Below are 16,903 nucleotides of genomic sequence, written 5' to 3'. Positions count from 1 at the left end.
ACCACCCACATACCCCTACTCTAACCCAAACCCCCCTTAAATAAACCTAACACTACCCCCCTGAAGATCTCCCTACCTTGAGTCGTGTTCACCCAGCCGGGCCGAAGTCTTCATCCGATGGGGCAGAAGAGGACATCCAGACCGGCAGAAGTCTTCATCCAAGCGGGGCAAGAAGAGGTCTTCCATCCATCATACAAGTACCAAAATACAAACAAACACTAAATTACCAAAAATAATAAAATATTACAATAATTTTAAACTAATTACACCTAATCTAAGCCCCATACTAGCTATTAATATAGCTACAATATAACTAATAGTTACATTGTAGCTATTTTAGGATTTATATGTATTTTACAGGCAACTTTGTATTTATTTTAACTAGGTACAATAGTTATTAAATAGTTAATAACTATTTAATAGCTTACCTAGCTAAAATAAATACAAATTTACCTGTAAAATAAATCATAACCTAAGTTACAATTACACCTAACACTACACTATCATTAAATTAACTAAATAAATGAATCCTATATAAAACTAAAGACTTACCTGTAAAATAAACCCTAATATAGCTGCAATATAACTAATAGTTACATTGTAGCTATTTTAGCATTTATATTTATTTTACAGGCAACTTTGTATTCATTTTAACTAGGTTCAATAGCTATTAAATAGATATTGACTATTTAATAGCTACCTAGTTAAAATAATTACAAAATTACCTGTAAAATAAATCCTAACCTAAGTTACAATTAAACCTAACACTACACTATCATTAAATAAATTAACTACAAGTACCTACAATTAAATACAATTAAAAAAACTAAACTAAAGTACAAACCCCCCCCCCACTAAATTACAAAAAATAAAAAAATATTACAAGAATTTTAAACTAATTACACCTAATCTAAGCCCCCTAATAAAATAACAAAGCCCCCCAAAATAAAAAAAAATGCCCTACCCTATACTAAATTACAAAAGTTAACAGCTCTATTACCTTACCAGCCCTGAACAGGGCCCTTTGCGGGGCATGCCCCAAAGAAAACAGCTCTTTTGCCTGTAAAAAAAAACAAAATCCCCCCCCCACATTACAACCCACCACCCACATACCCCTACTCTAACCCAAACCCCCCTTAAATAAACCTAACACTACCCCCCTGAAGATCTCCCTACCTTGAGTCGTGTTCACCCAGCCGGGCCGAAGTCTTCATCCGATGGGGCAGAAGAGGACATCCAGACCGGCAGAAGTCTTCATCCAAGCGGGGCAAGAAGAGGTCTTCCATCCATCAGAAAAGTACAAAAAAACAAACAAACACTAAATTAGCAAAAATAATAAAATATTACAATAATTTTAAACTAATTACACCTAATGTAAGCCCCCTACTAGCTATTAATATAGCTACAATATAACTAATAGTTACATTGTAGCTATTTTAGGATTTATATTTATTTTACAGGCAACTTTGTATTTATTTTAACTAGGTAGAATAGTTATTAAATAGTTAATAACTACCTAGCTAAAATAAATACAAATTTACCTGTAAAATAAACCCTAACCTAAGTTACAATTACACCTAACACTACACTATCATTTAATTAATTAAATAAATTAATCCTATATAAAACTAAATACTTACCTGTAAAATAAACCCTAATATAGCTACAATATAACTAATAGTTACATTGTAGCTATTTTAGCATTTATATTTATTTTACAGGCAACTTTGTATTTATTTTAACTAGGTACAATAGCTATTAAATAGATATTTACTGTTTAATAGCTACCTAGTTAAAATAATTACAAAATTACCTGTAAAATAAATCCTAACCTAAGTTACTATTAAACCTAACACTACACTATCATTAAATAAATTAACTACAAGTACCTACAATTAAATACAATGAAATAAACTAAACTAAAGTACAAAAAAAACAAACACTAAATTACAAAAAATAAAAAAAATTACAAGAATTTTAAACTAATTACACCTAATCTAAGCCCCCTAACAAAATAACAAAGCCCCCCAAAATAAAAAAATGCCCTACCCTATACTAAATTACAAAAGTAATCAGCTCTATTACCTTACCAGCCCTTAAAAGGGCCTTTTGCGGGGGCATGCCCCAAAGAAAACAGCTCTTTTGCCTGTAAAAAAAAAAACACAATACCCCCCCCACATTACAACCCACCACCCACATACCCCTACTCTAACCCAAACCCCCCTTAAATAAACCTAACACTACCCCCCTGAAGATCTCTCTACCGTATCTTCACCCAGCGGGCCGAAGTCTTCATCCGATGGGGCAGAAGAGGACATCCAGACCGGCAGAAGTCTTCATCCAAGCGGGGCAAGAAGAGGTCTTCCATCCATCAGAAGTCTTGATCCAGGCGGCATCTTCTCTGTTCATCCATCCGGAGCGGAGCGGCAGCATCCTGAAGACATCCCACGCAGAGCATCCTCTTCTTTCTTGATCCGACGACTAGGTGACTGTACCTTTAAGTGACGTCATCCAAGATGGCGTCCCTTGAATTCCGATTGGCTGATAGGATTCTATCAGCCAATCGGAATTAAGGTAGGAAAAATCTGATTGGCTGATTCAATCAGCCAATCAGATTCAAGTTCAATCCGATTGGCTGATGGAATCAGCCAATCAGATTGACCTCACATTCTATTGGCTGTTCCGATCAGCCAATAGAATGCAAGCTCAATCTGATTGGCTGATTGGATCAGCCAATCGGATTGAACTTGAATCTGATTGGCTGATTGAATCAGCCAATCAGATTTTTCCTACCTTAATTCCGATTGGCTGATAGAATCCTATCAGCCAATCGGAATTCAAGGGACGCCATCTTGGATGACGTCACTTAAAGGTACAGTCACCTAGTCGTCGGATCAAGAAAGAAGAGGATGCTCTGCGTGGGATGTCTTCAGGATGCTGCCACTCCGCTCCGGATGGATGAACAGAGAAGATGCCGCCTGGATCAAGACTTCTGATGGATGGAAGACCTCTTCTTGCACAGCTTGGATGAAGACTTCTGCCGGTCTGGATGTCCTCTTCTGCCCCATCGGATGAAGACTTCGGCCCGCTGGGTGAAGATACGGTAGAGAGATCTTCAGGGGGGTAGTGTTAGGTTTATTTAAGGGGGGTTTGGGTTAGAGTAGGGGTATGTGGGTGGTGGGTTGTAATGTGGGGGGGGGTATTGTGTTTTTTTTTTACAGGCAAAAGAGCTGTTTTCTTTGGGGCATGCCCCCGCAAAAGGCCCTTTTAAGGGCTGGTAAGGTAATAGAGCTGATTACTTTTGTAATTTAGTATAGGGTAGGGCATTTTTTTATTTTGGGGGGCTTTGTTATTTTATTAGGGGGCTTAGATTAGGTGTAATTAGTTTAAAATTCTTGTAATTTTTTTATTTTTTGTAATTTAGTGTTTGTTTTTTTTGTACTTTAGTTTAGTTTATTTCATTGTATTTAATTGTAGGTACTTGTAGTTAATTTATTTAATGATAGTGTAGTGTTAGGTTTAATAGTAACTTAGGTTAGGATTTATTTTACAGGTAATTTTGTAATTATTTTAACTAGGTAGCTATTAAACAGTAAATATCTATTTAATAGCTATTGTACCTAGTTAAAATAAATACAAAGTTGCCTGTAAAATAAATATAAATGCTAAAATAGCTACAATGTAACTATTAGTTATATTGTAGCTATATTAGGGTTTATTTTACAGGTAAGTATTTAGTTTTATATAGGATTAATTTATTTAGTTAATTTAATGACAGTGTAGTGTTAGGTGTAATTGTAACTTAGGTTAGGGTTTATTTTACAGGTAAATTTGTATTTATTTTAGCTAGGTAGTTATTAACTATTTAATAACTATTCTACCTAGTTAAAATAAATACAAAGTTGCCTGTAAAATAAATATAAATCCTAAAATAGCTACAATGTAACTATTAGTTATATTGTAGCTATATTAATAGCTAGTAGGGGGCTTACATTAGGTGTAATTAGTTTAAAATTATTGTAATATTTTATTATTTTTGCTAATTTAGTGTTTGTTTGTTTTTTTGTACTTTTCTGATGGATGGAAGACCTCTTCTTGCCCCGCTTGGATGAAGACTTCTGCCGGTCTGGATGTCCTCTTCTGCCCCATCGGATGAAGACTTCGGCCCGGCTGGGTGAACACGACTCAAGGTAGGGAGATCTTCAGGGGGGTAGTGTTAGGTTTATCTAAGGGGGGTTTGGGTTAGAGTAGGGGTATGTGGGTGGTGGGTTGTAATGTGGGGGGGGGGATTGTGTTTTTTTTTTACAGGCAAAAGAGCTGTTTTCTTTGGGGCATGCCCCGCAAAAGGCCCTGTTCAGGGCTGGTAAGGTAATAGAGCTGTTAACTTTTGTAATTTAGTATAGGGTAGGGCATTTTTTTTTATTTTGGGGGGCTTTGTTATTTTATTAGGGGGCTTAGATTAGGTGTAATTAGTTTAAAATTCTTGTAATATTTTTTTATTTTTTGTAATTTAGTGGGGGGGTTTTTGTACTTTAGTTTAGTTTTTTAATTGTATTTAATTGTAGGTACTTGTAGTTAATTTATTTAATGATAGTGTAGTGTTAGGTTTAATTGTAACTTAGGTTAGGATTTATTTTACAGGTAATTTTGTAATTATTTTAACTAGGTAGCTATTAAACAGTAAATATCTATTTAATAGCTATTGTACCTAGTTAAAATAAATACAAAGTTGCCTGTACAATAAATATAAATGCTAAAATAGCTACAATGTAACTATTAGTTATATTGCAGCTATATTAGGGTTTATTTTACAGGTAAGTCTTTAGTTTTATATAGGATTCATTTATTTAGTTAATTTAATGATAGTGTAGTGTTAGGTGTAATTGTAACTTAGGTTATGATTTATTTTACAGGTAAATTTGTCTTTATTTTAGCTAGGTAAGCTATTAAATAGTTATTAACTATTTAATAACTATTGTACCTAGTTAAAATAAATACAAAGTTGCCTGTAAAATACATATAAATCCTAAAATAGCTACAATGTAACTATTAGTTATATTGTAGCTATATTAATAGCTAGTAGGGGGCTTAGATTAGGTGTAATTAGTTTAAAATTATTGTAATATTTTATTATTTTTTGTAATTTAGTGTTTGTTTGTATTTTGGTACTTGTATGATGGATGGAAGACCTCTTCTTGCCCAGCTTGGATGAAGACTTCTGCCGGTCTGGATGTCCTCTTCTGCCCCATCGGATGAAGACTTCGGCCCGGCTGGGTGAACACGACTCAAGGTAGGGAGATCTTCAGGGGGGTAGTGTTAGGTTTATTTAAGGGGGGTTTGGGTTAGAGTAGGGGTATGTGGGTGGTGGGTTGTAATGTGGGGGGGGGATTGTGTTTTTTTTTTACAGGCAAAAGAGCTGTTTTCTTTGGGGCATGCCCCGCAAAGGGCCCTGTTCAGGGCTGGTAAGGTAATAGAGCTGTTAACTTTTGTAATTTAGTATAGGGTAGGGCATTTTTTTTATTTTGGGGGGCTTTGTTATTTTATTAGGGGGCTTAGATTAGGTGTAATTAGTTTAAAATTCTTGTAATATTTTTTTATTTTTTGTAATTTAGTGTTTGTTTTTTTTGTAATTTAGTGGGGGGGTTTTGTACTTTAGTTTATTTAATTGTAGATAATTGTAGGTACTTGTAGTTAATTTATTTAATGACAGTGTAGTGTTAGGTTTAATAGTAACTTAGGTTAGGATTTATTTTACAGGTAATTTTGTAATTATTTTAACTAGGTAGCTATTAATTAGTCAATAACTATTTAATAGCTTTTGTACCTAGTTAAAATAAATACAAAGTTGCCTGTAAAATAAATATAAATGCTAAAATAGCTACAATGTAACTATTAGTTATATTGCAGCTATATTAGGGTTTATTTTACAGGTAAGTATTTTGTTTTAAATATGATTCATTTATTTAGTTAATTTAATGATAGTGTAGTGTTAGGTGTTAGTGTAACTTAGGTTAGGATTTATTTTACAGGTAAATTTGTATTTATTTTAGCTAGGTAGTTATTAAATAGTTATTAACTATTTAATAACTATTGTACCTAGTTAAAATAAATACAAACTTGCCTGTAAAATAAAAATAAATGCTAAAATAGCTACAATGTAACTATTAGTTATATTGCAGCTATCTTAGGGTTTATTTTACAGGTAAGTATTTAGTTTTAAATAGGATTCATTTATTTAACTATAGTAAACTTATTTCGTTTTATTTAAATTATATTTAAGTTAGGGGGTGTTAGTGTTAGGGTTAGATTTAGGTTTAGGGGTTAATAACCTTATTATAGTAGCGGCGACGTTGGGGGCGGGAGATTAGGGGTTAATAATTGTAGGTGGCGGCGATGTTAGGGAGGGCAGATTAGGGGTTAATAAAATGTATTATAGTGTTTGCGAGGCGGGAGTGCGGCGGTTTAGGGGTTAATACATTTATTATAGTAGCGGCGATTTGCGGTCGGCAGATTAGGGGTTAATACTTGTAGTTAGATTGTGGCGACGTTGGGGGGGGCAGATTAGGGGTTAATAACTATAATGTAGGGGTCGGCGGTGTTAGGGACAGCAGATTAGGGGTTAATAGCTATAATGTAGGCGGCGGCGATATCGGGTCGGCAGATTAGGGGTTAATACTTGTAGTTAGATTGCGGCGACGTTGGGGGGGGCAGATTAGGGGTTAATAACTATAATGTAGGGGTCGGCGGTGTTAGGGACAGCAGATTAGGGGTTAATAGTTATAATGTAGGCGGCGGCGATATCGGGTCGGCAGATTAGGGGTTAATACTTGTAGTTAGATTGCGGCGACGTTGGGGGGGGCAGATTAGGGGTTAATAACTATAATGTAGGGGTTGGCGGTGTTAGGGACAGCAGATTAGGGGTTAATAGCTATAATGTAGGCGGCGGCGATATCGGGTCGGCAGATTAGGGGTTAATACTTGTAGTTAGATTGCGGCGACATTGGGGGGGGCAGATTAGGGGTTAATAACTATAATGTAGGGGTCGGCGGTGTTAGGGACAGCAGATTAGGGGTTAATAGCTATAATGTAGGCGGCGGCGATATCGGGTCGGCAGATTAGGGGTTAATACTTGTAGTTAGATTGCGGCGACGTTGGGGGAGGCAGATTAGGGGTTAATAACTATAATGTAGGGGTCGGCGGTGTTAGGGACAGCAGATTAGGGGTTAATAGCTATAATGTATGCGGCGGCGATATCCGATCGGCAGATTAGGGGTTAAATAATGTTATTATAGGGTTTGCGATGTGGGGGGGCCTCGGTTTAGTGGTTCATAGGTAGTTTATGGGTGTTAGTGACTTAGTGTACTAAATGGGTGTTAGTGTACTAAAACATACCGAATTTCGGAACGGAATAGAACCGAATTCAGCCGAATCCGAATAAATCCGAAACGAATTTATTCGGATCCGAATAAATCCGAAACAAATTTATTCAAATTTTGCCGAATCAGATTCGATCTGAAACGAAATTCGAAAAGTCCGAATCGATCCGAACCGAAAACGAACAGAATTTTTTAGCGGTGCACATGTCTACTATTTGTTATCTTTTCTGGTTCTAGGAAAGGTCAGAAGGCTTCTGCCGTTTCTTTGGTATCGTGGTTAAAGCTTTTAAATCTTCAAGCTTATTAGGAGTTGGGTCAAGCCCCGTCTCAGAGAATTACAGCTCATTCTACTAGATCAGTCTCCACTTCGTGGGCTTTTAAGAATGAAGCTTCAGTTGATCAGATTTGCAAAGCAGCAACTTGGTCTTCTTTGCATACATTTACTAAATTCTACCATTTTGATGTATTTGCTTCTTCGGAAGCAGTTTCTGGTAGAAAAGGCAGCTGTTTAAGTTTGATTTTTCTGCTTATATTTTAAGTTTTTCTTTTCATTTATGAGAATAAACTTATATTTTGGGTTGTGGATTATTTTTTTCAGTGAAAAATGGTTGTTTTTATTTTATCCCTCCCTCTCTAGTGACTCTTGTGTGGAGTTCCACATCTTGGGTATTGCTATGCCATTCGTCACTAGTTCATGGACTCTTGCCAATTACATGAAAGAAAACATAATTTATGTAAGAACTTACTTGATAAATTAATTTCTTTCATATTGACAAGAGTCCATGAGGCCCACCCTTTTTATGGTGGTTATGATTTTTTTTGTATAAAGCACAATTATTTCCAAATTCCTTTGTTGATGCTTTTTACTCCTTTCTTTATCACCCCACTACTTGGCTATTCGTTAAACTGAATTGTGGGTGTGGTGAGGGGTGTATTTATAGGCATTTTGATGTTTGGGAAACTTTGCCCCTCCTGGTAGGATTGTATATCCCATACGTCACTAGCTCATGGTCTCTTGCCAATTATGAAAGAAATTAATTTATCAGGTAAGTTCTTACATAAATTATGTTTTTTTGTAATTTTCCTTATGGGCTTTGCACCCAGGCTTGTCCGGGGTTAACTACCTGAGTCCCTGAAAGCTACGCAGCTTTCTGTGAGTGCTGGTGAACACCCATAGCTGTGGGTTTTGCAGGGTCATAGGATGTGTACCTAGTCCGATTTGAGAGTGCTGTCCATTTCCGTATTTTGTATATGTCTAGGGAAATTTCAAAGGCCCTGTGTCACCCTTGTTTATATCTCAGTGTGTTTGGTTGAAGGCAAGCATTGTGTGGCTGTAAATTAGGGGTCTTGGGATGGCTTCTGGGCCTATCACCATTTGGCCAAATGCTGCAACAAACTATTACATTTTGTTTTTAATCTATTCATGTGCTTGTAAGAGAGCGCCAGACTTTCTATGTGTTGTGTCAATAATTTTGTTTTGTAATTTTCCCAATGGGCTTTGCACCCAGGCTTGTCTGGGGTTAACTACCTGAGTCCCTGAAAGCTATGCAGCTGTCTGTGAGTGCTGGTGAACAACCATGGCTGTGGGTTTTGCAGGGTCATGAGATGTATACCCAGTCCGGTTTGAGAGTGCTGCCCATTTCTGTATTTTGTATGTGTCTAATAAATTACAAAGGCCCTGTTTCACCCTTGTTTGAATATCAGTGTTTTTGGTTGAAGGCAAACATTGTGTGGCTGTAGGTTAGGGGCCTAGGGGTGAGGAGACCTTGGCGTGGTCCTGGGCCTATCACCATTTGGCCAAATGCTGTAACTAACTCTTCCGTTTTGCTTTTAATCTGTTTGCTTTTAATCTGTTTGCTTTTAATCTGTTTGCTTTTAATCTTTCTGTGTGCTTGCAAGAAAGTGCCAGACTTTCTGTGTGTTGGGTTAATTATTTTGTTTTGCAATTTTCCCTATGGACTTTGCACCCAGGCTTATCTGGGGTTAGCTACCTGAAAGATGTGCAGCTGTCTGAGTGCTGGTGAGCACCCAGGGCTGTGGGTTTTGTAGGGTCATAGGATGTATACCCAGTCTGATTTGAGAGTGCAATATCTTTTTCATACATATTTTTTAATATGAAACTTATATGAGTGTAATGTTGTATTTTAATATGTTATGTATTTGTTTTGTGAAACTTTTATTTTAACCCTAACTATTTCTTCCGGTATAAAGTTGTGCTAATTCGTCTAGCTCTATTTAGGCTTTTGCTTGAGCGCAACCCATAACTTTCAACTTGTAATATAAGCAATGTTTAGTGAGGTCGCAGAAACAATTGAAAGTATAGGGTGCACTTAAGGGATGTTAGCCGTTCTAAACATTCTCTGGTTATTCTGTTTTACCATGGACTTGTTATATCAATAGCGTTTTACTTGTAATCTGGGCCTTTATGTTTAACTGCTGCAAAGAGGATAGTCACAGAAGTAAACATCACCCTGGAAGATGCAAGCTTTTGGCATTCCTAAAGAGTAAACCACCAGTGAACCAATCATGAACAGTCTGCTAATTGTAACTACCAAGGAAGACTTTACCTATGTGTCTAACCGCTTTCCAGAAGTCAAACAAATAGCACAAGATTAGGGATTCAAGCTCAGTTACTATCTGTCCCCTGCTAATCAATGCAAAATAGAGGAGACACATATTCTCAAAGAGCTTTTCAAATGGTATGGTCCAGTATGCACACAAAATGGCAGTTAAAGCATTTAAAGTATTTATTTTGTATGCAGATGTTTGTCTCCCAGAATGGTTCATTGCCGATGTGTTCTATACAAATTAAAAAAATAAAAATAAAAAAAGACTTGAATGTTCTTTTAATAAATGTCAAAGGCTTCTAAAAGAGCCACAGTTCATGATGTTTTACTTCATTAATAACCTTAACTTACTTGTGCTATAAATGGAGCTGCCATAGCCCCTATCCGACAAATAGAGCCGCTTGTTCCCATTCCTATTGCCCGCATCACTGTTGGGTAAACCTGGAGCAAAACATGAAATAACTGAAGTTATCAGTAAATTTACCTCACTGATTTAATTTTGATTTTTTTTCCCCTGAAATGTAATTTGTCTGTATTACAAACCAGACATGTGACTTCATTAAAACTTACAAATATAAATGTTTTGGGTTGATGATAAATCTACCTTAGTAATATTATTTAAAGGGATATGAAACCCAAAATGTTGTTTTCATAATTAAGATAGAGCATAACATGCAATTTAAAAAAAAAACACAAAAATGTACTCCTATTCTAATTTGCATCATTCTCATGGTATTCTTTGTTGAAGAGATACGTAGATGTCTAGAGCACTACATGGTCGGAAATGGTGCTGACATCTACTGCTCTTGCATGTCGATAACATTCTTGTAAAACAGCTGCTATGTAGTACTCCAGACACAAGGATGCTCCTTAGTTTACCTCCCTGATTTTCAACAAAAGATACCAAGAGCGAAGAACATTTGAAAACAGAAGTAAATTAGAAATTTGTATAAAATTACATACTCTGAGGCCTATTTATCAAAGGTCTTGCAGATCTGATCCGACAGTGCGGATCAGGTCCGCAAGACCTCGCTGAATGCGGAGAGCAATACGCTCTCCATATTCAGAATTACACCAGCAGCTCTTGTGAGCTGCTGGTGCAACGCCGCCCCCTGCAGACTCTCGACCAATCGGCCTCCCGCAGGTAGGTGTCAATCAACCCGATCGTACTCCGAAGACTCGCCAGAAACACTGTCCCTCAAGCTCCGTACGGAGCTTGATAAATGAGCCTCTATATGTAAATGACGAAATAAATGTTTTCTTTTTTATGCTATCATCACATCTACTAACCTCAGCAGTGTAAATATACACAGTATTGAAGTTTGCCGACACCAGGGCTCGAAGGCAGAAAAGAACTGCAATCAGACCAGCACTAAAAGGATAAAAACAATTCTATTTATTATAATGTATTGTTTAATCCTACAAGGCCTACATATTACATACACAGTGCTATGAAACATAAAGGGTAGAGGTCCCATGCATTAGCGTTTGCTGTAAACTGCCTTTGTATAAAAAAACAAAACCAGATGCACGCTTTTAAATGAGAGAAGAAAAAGAGAGAAACATCTAAAAGTGACATGAAACCCAACATTTTGGTTCATAATTCAGAGATTACATTCTTAAATAACTTTCCATTTTTCTTCTGTCATTAAATTTGCTTCATCTTTTTGGTATCCTTTTTTGAAAGAGCAGCAATGTGCTACTGCGAGGTATCTGAACACATTGTGCAAGCCAATGACAAGAGGCATATATGTACATCCACCAATCAGCAGCTAGCAAATAGCGCATTGGCTGATCCGGAATCTACCTAGGTATGCTTTTCAACAAAGGATACCAAGAGAATTAGGCAAGTTAGATAACAGAAGTAAATTGTAAATCTGTTTAAAATAGCATAGTAAAGTGCTTGCATGCTTGGAAAGATGTTTTATGGAATGCTTGAAGTCTTACTAAAAGAGACAAGAAATTTCAAAGAATAGGTACAATTCTATAAAACAGATATAGGATGGTGGAGCAATTTTAAGGACCTTGTATTTTAAGACTGGCAAAGAGGTGCAACATATATGGAGCGCTGTGCAAGAAAGTTGAGTTTGACAGAAGCACTCCTGATGGATTTCAGAGGGCATGTATGGTAGACAATGAAAATTGAGAGGATGTAGATGCAAAAGTCAAGATATAATATATATGAGTGAGTGGTTTAGAATCCTATTTGTGGTGTTGTCTATGAAAACAACAAATTTGAGATACATTTTTAAGGAGGGAGCAGCAGGAAATGATATCACATACTACATAAAACCAGTTCATGCTATTAGCAGCCGAGTGCACAGCAATGTTAATGTGTGTTTATTACAAAACAGATTTACTACCAGTATCTACCAAAATATCATGAATTTAACAGTTAAATATGTACTTTGACATGCAGATGTTAAGCAGAAGGAAGAAGATTCCAGTCGTAGTCATGGTAATACCAAGTGTCCATCGACGTCCCAGTAAATTAATGAAGATTATGTTGAAAGGATTTACTGATAAAACAGGAAGCAAGATTTTGATTAGATATTTAATTTCATAATCTTTTGTCTCCTGACCATAGTAAAGCAATGGAACTAAAGTTACTTATTTTAAAGGAACATAAAAGTCCTGAACGTATGCGTGTGAAAACTAAAAATGCTTACTTACCTTATTAAAAACACTAAAGGTATCACTGCCGCCACCATTTCCCACTGCCCGGTGAATCCAAGCTCTCGTTAACTGCAAGTATATGGGCTCCTGATTGGCTAGGAGCATGTCAGCAGCCAATCTGCAGCACATACCGCCAGGAATCATGGGAACTCTGATTCATACGGTAGTGTAAGAAGCTGAAGGCAGTGGTAATGTAGATTAAAGCTTTTCAGGACTATGGGGTTGATTTATTAAATGATTTGCTGTAGTGAATTATGTCCGCTCAACATCACTAAATGCAGACAGCATACTCTTTCTGCATTTAACACTGCACAAGCATTTCTGGTGAAATGCTTGTGCAATGCTGCCCCCTTCTCACTGGCGGCCAATCGGCTGCCAGTAGGGGCTTTCAATCATCCCGATCATATCGGCGGACAAGTTTTATAACTGCTGCTTCTTAACTTACACTTCAGGCGAGCCTGAAATGATTGGCCTCCGAAGCAGCATCCGCGGCTTAATAAATGGAGCCCAATTTGTTTATTTACTAAAGTAATACAATTTATTATAATATATGAAATGAATACAAATATTCATTTAAAATAATTAGTCAAGATAAATGGTGCTATGTTGTTTTGCCATCCCTTATTGAAGTGGCAGTATAACTGGACATAGAGTGTAAACAAGGGGCACATCTATAGCAGCATAAGCATAAATAGTTTAGTTACGCACATGCAATCTCCCCCGTGGTGCTGATAATCATGGTTCGATAGTCAGAAGGACTCAGCATGTGACAAAAGCAAGGAGTGCGACTCTCCTCTGGCATCTCGTCTTCTGTACCAGGAATCAAATTCCCTGAACCGCAGAGTAGATTCCTTTCCAATAACTCAGAGCTGGCAAGAATGACTCCGTAATATGCAAAGGATATTCCAACCCTAAAAAAATAACCAGTGAAGTTTATTAATTTACATAGTAACATAGTAGATGAGGTTGAAAAAAAAATAGAAGTCCATCCAGTTCAACCTATACAAATCTTAATATACAGTACTTACAACAAAAAAAGCTCCAGTTGAGCTTAAATTAATTCCATTAAGAAAGGTGACCCATTTAACACAAGCAATCATATCCCTGAATTCTGTTTCTAGCCAGAAATGTATTTAAACCATTTTTAAATGTATCTAAGGTATTGGCATTTACTACCTCCTTAGGTAATGAGTTCCACAATTTTTTTGCTCTTACAGTGAAAAAAACGTTTGTTGCAGGAGATTACATCTCCTTTCCTCCAGCCTTAAATTGTGACCTCTCGTCACAAACAATTTTCTTGGAATAAACAGAGCTTGAATATATTTATAGAAAGTAATCATGTCACCTTGCAAGTGCCTTTTCTTTCATGTAATGGCAAGAGTCCATGAGCTAGTGACGTATGGGATATACAATCCTACCAGGAGGGGCAAAGTTTTCCAAACCTCAAAATACCTATAAAAACACCCCTCACCACACCCACAATTCAGTTTTTACAAAATTTGCCTCCCTATGTAGGTGGTGAAGTAAGTTTGTGCTTGATTTTCTTCTGTGATATGCGCTTCTCAGCATTTTGAAGCCTGATTACTCTCAGAGTACAGTGTTTGTCAGAGGAATGTGAAGGGAGCATCACCTATTGATTCTATGGTTTTCCTCACTGGAAATATTTTCATAGGTTCTCTGTTATCAGTCGTAGAGACTCATCTCCTACCTCCCTTTTCAGATCAACGATATACTCTCATATTCCATTACCTCTACTGACACTTTTTCAGTACTGGTTTGGCTATCTGCTATATGTGGATGGGTGTCTTTCGGTAAGTATGTTTTCATTACTTAAGACACTCTCAGCTATGGTTTGGCACTTTATGTATTAATATAAAGTTTTAAATATATGTATTTTATTTATATTTGCCATGAGTCAGGTTTATGTATATTTCCTTTTGCAGACTATCAGTTTCAAAATTGGGAAACATATTTAGGAAGTTATTTTTTTCTTACCTGGGGTTTAGTCTTTTCTTCAAATTGACTGTTTTTTTCATTAAATTTCGCTGGGGCAAAATTAGGCTTGCAAGGTCGCAAAATGCTGATATTTATTGCGTCATTCTTGGCGCAAGAATTTTTTTGGCGTGTTGGTACGTTTGGTGATGCAAATTCATCATTTCCGGCGTCCTAGTTGACGCCAGGTTTCCATGCACAAGGTTGCGTCTGCCAAGGTAACAGTTTATTTGGTTCTCAGTTGGATTCAATTATTTCAACTGTCACTGGGGGGAAGGGAGATTTTTTGCCTCAGGATAAAAGATCTAAGGGTAAATCTAAAGCATCTAATCAATTTCGTTCTTTTTGACAGAATAAGGAACAGAAAGCCAATACTTCCCCCAAAGAATCTGGTTCCAATTGGAAACCTTCTTCAAGTTGGAATAAATCCAAGCCTTTTAAGAAACCAAAGCCAACCCCCAAGTCTGCATGAAGGTGTGGCCCTCATTTCAGCTCAGCTGGTGGGGGGCAAATTCAAATTTTTCCAATACATTTGGGCAGATTCTGTCCAAAATCAGTGGATTCAGAGTATTGTCTCTCAATGGTATTGAATAGGATAGTAAGACCTCCTGTGAGAAGATTTTTTCTCTCACATGTTCCAGCAAATCCAGTGAAGGTTAAAGCTTTTCTGAAGTGTGTTTCAGATCAAGAGCTTTCAGGGGAAATCATACCAGTTCCGTTTTAGGAACAAGGTCTGGGGTATATTCAAATTTATTCATTGTCCCAAAGAAAGAAAATTAATTCAGGCCAGTTCTGGATCTGAAAATTTTGAATAGTTTTGTAAGAGTGCCAACTTTCAAAATGGTGACAATAAGGACTATTCTGCCTTTTGTTCAGCAAGGTTATTATATGTCCACGATAGACTTACAGGATGCATATCTTCATATTCCGATTCATCCAGACCACTATCGGTTTCTGAGATTCTCTTTTCTAGACAAGCATTATCAATTTGTCGCTCTTCCATTTGGCCTAGCAACAGCTCCAAGAATTTTTTTGAAGGTTCTCGGTGCCCTACTCTCTGTAATCAGAGAACAAGGTATTGCAGTATTTCCTTATTTGGACAATATCTTGGTACTAGCTCAGTCTTTACATTCTGCCAAATCTCACACAAATCAACTAGTGTTGTTTCTTCAAAGACATGGTTGGAGGATCAATTTACCAAAAAGTTCCTTGATTCCTCAGACAAGGGTCACATTTATAGGTTTCCAGATAGATTTAGTGTCCATGACTCTGTCTCTAACAGACAAGAGACGAATGAAATTGGTTTCAGCTTGTTGAAACCTTTATTCTCAATCATTCCCTTCAGTGGCTATGTGTATGAAAGTTTTAGGTCTCCTGATTGCAGCAATGGATGCGATCCCCTTTGCTCGTTTTCATATGAGACCTCTTCAGCTTTGTATGCTGAATCAATGGTGCAGGGATTATACAAGGATATCACAATTAATATCCTTAAATCCCAATGCTCGACTCTCTCTGACTTGGTGGTTAGATTACCATTGTATAGTTCAAGGGGCTTCTTTTGTTCAAGTCTTTCAGGTTGGCGAGATGTCTGGGGATCTCTGGCAGCACAAGGGGTTTGGAAATCTCAAGAGGTGAGGTTACCAATCAATATTTTAAAACTCTGTGCTATTTTCAGGGCTCTTCAGGTTTGGCCTCTGTTGAAGAGAGAACCATTCATTTGTTTTCAGACAGACAATATCACAACTGTGGCATATGTCAATCATCAGGGTGGGACTCACAGTCCCCTAGCTATGATAGAAGTATCTTGGATACTTTCTTGGGCGGAATCCAGCTCTTGTCTAATTTCTGCGGTTCATATCCCAGGTGTAGACAATTGGGAAACGGATTATCTCAGCCGTCAGACTTTACATCCGGGGCAGTGGTCTCTCCATCCAGATATGTTTTTTTCAGATTGTTCAGATGTGGGGTCTTCCAGAAATAGATCGGATGGCTTCCCATCTAAACAAGAAACTACTTGTCCAGGGATCCTCAGGCGGAGTCGGTGGATGCGTTAGCAGTTCCTTGGTTTTACCAACCTGCTTATATCTTCCCGCCTCTAGTTCTTCTTCCAAGTGTGATCTCCAAGATCATCATGGAACAATCGTTTGTGTTGCTGGTAGCACCAGCATTGCCTCACAGGTTCTGGTATGCGGTATGTATCTTGTCCGGATGTCCAGTTGCCAACCTTGGCCACTTCCTTTAAGACCAGACCTTCTGTCTCAAGGAACCTTTTTCCATCAGGATCTCAAATTG

General features: G+C 37.3%; 1 protein-coding gene across 1 annotated transcript in view; it reads right to left on the bottom strand.

Moving 5' to 3' along the window:
- Positions 1 to 16,903, bottom strand: part of SVOPL (SVOP like) — a 163,288-nt gene that overhangs the window by 39,521 nt on the left and 106,864 nt on the right. The window contains exons 7-10 of the mRNA XM_053719681.1: positions 13,328 to 13,530; positions 12,351 to 12,462; positions 11,234 to 11,315; positions 10,295 to 10,384 (exon numbers count right to left, since the gene is read on the bottom strand). Coding sequence (XP_053575656.1) covers positions 10,295 to 10,384; positions 11,234 to 11,315; positions 12,351 to 12,462; positions 13,328 to 13,530 — 487 coding nt within the window. The remainder of the gene's footprint in view (positions 1 to 10,294; positions 10,385 to 11,233; positions 11,316 to 12,350; positions 12,463 to 13,327; positions 13,531 to 16,903) is intronic.

The sequence above is a fragment of the Bombina bombina genome, chromosome 6 (genome assembly GCF_027579735.1).
Source record: "Bombina bombina isolate aBomBom1 chromosome 6, aBomBom1.pri, whole genome shotgun sequence".
NCBI lineage: Eukaryota > Metazoa > Chordata > Amphibia > Anura > Bombinatoridae > Bombina > Bombina bombina.
This window is presented reverse-complemented; position numbering and strand designations above follow the sequence as displayed.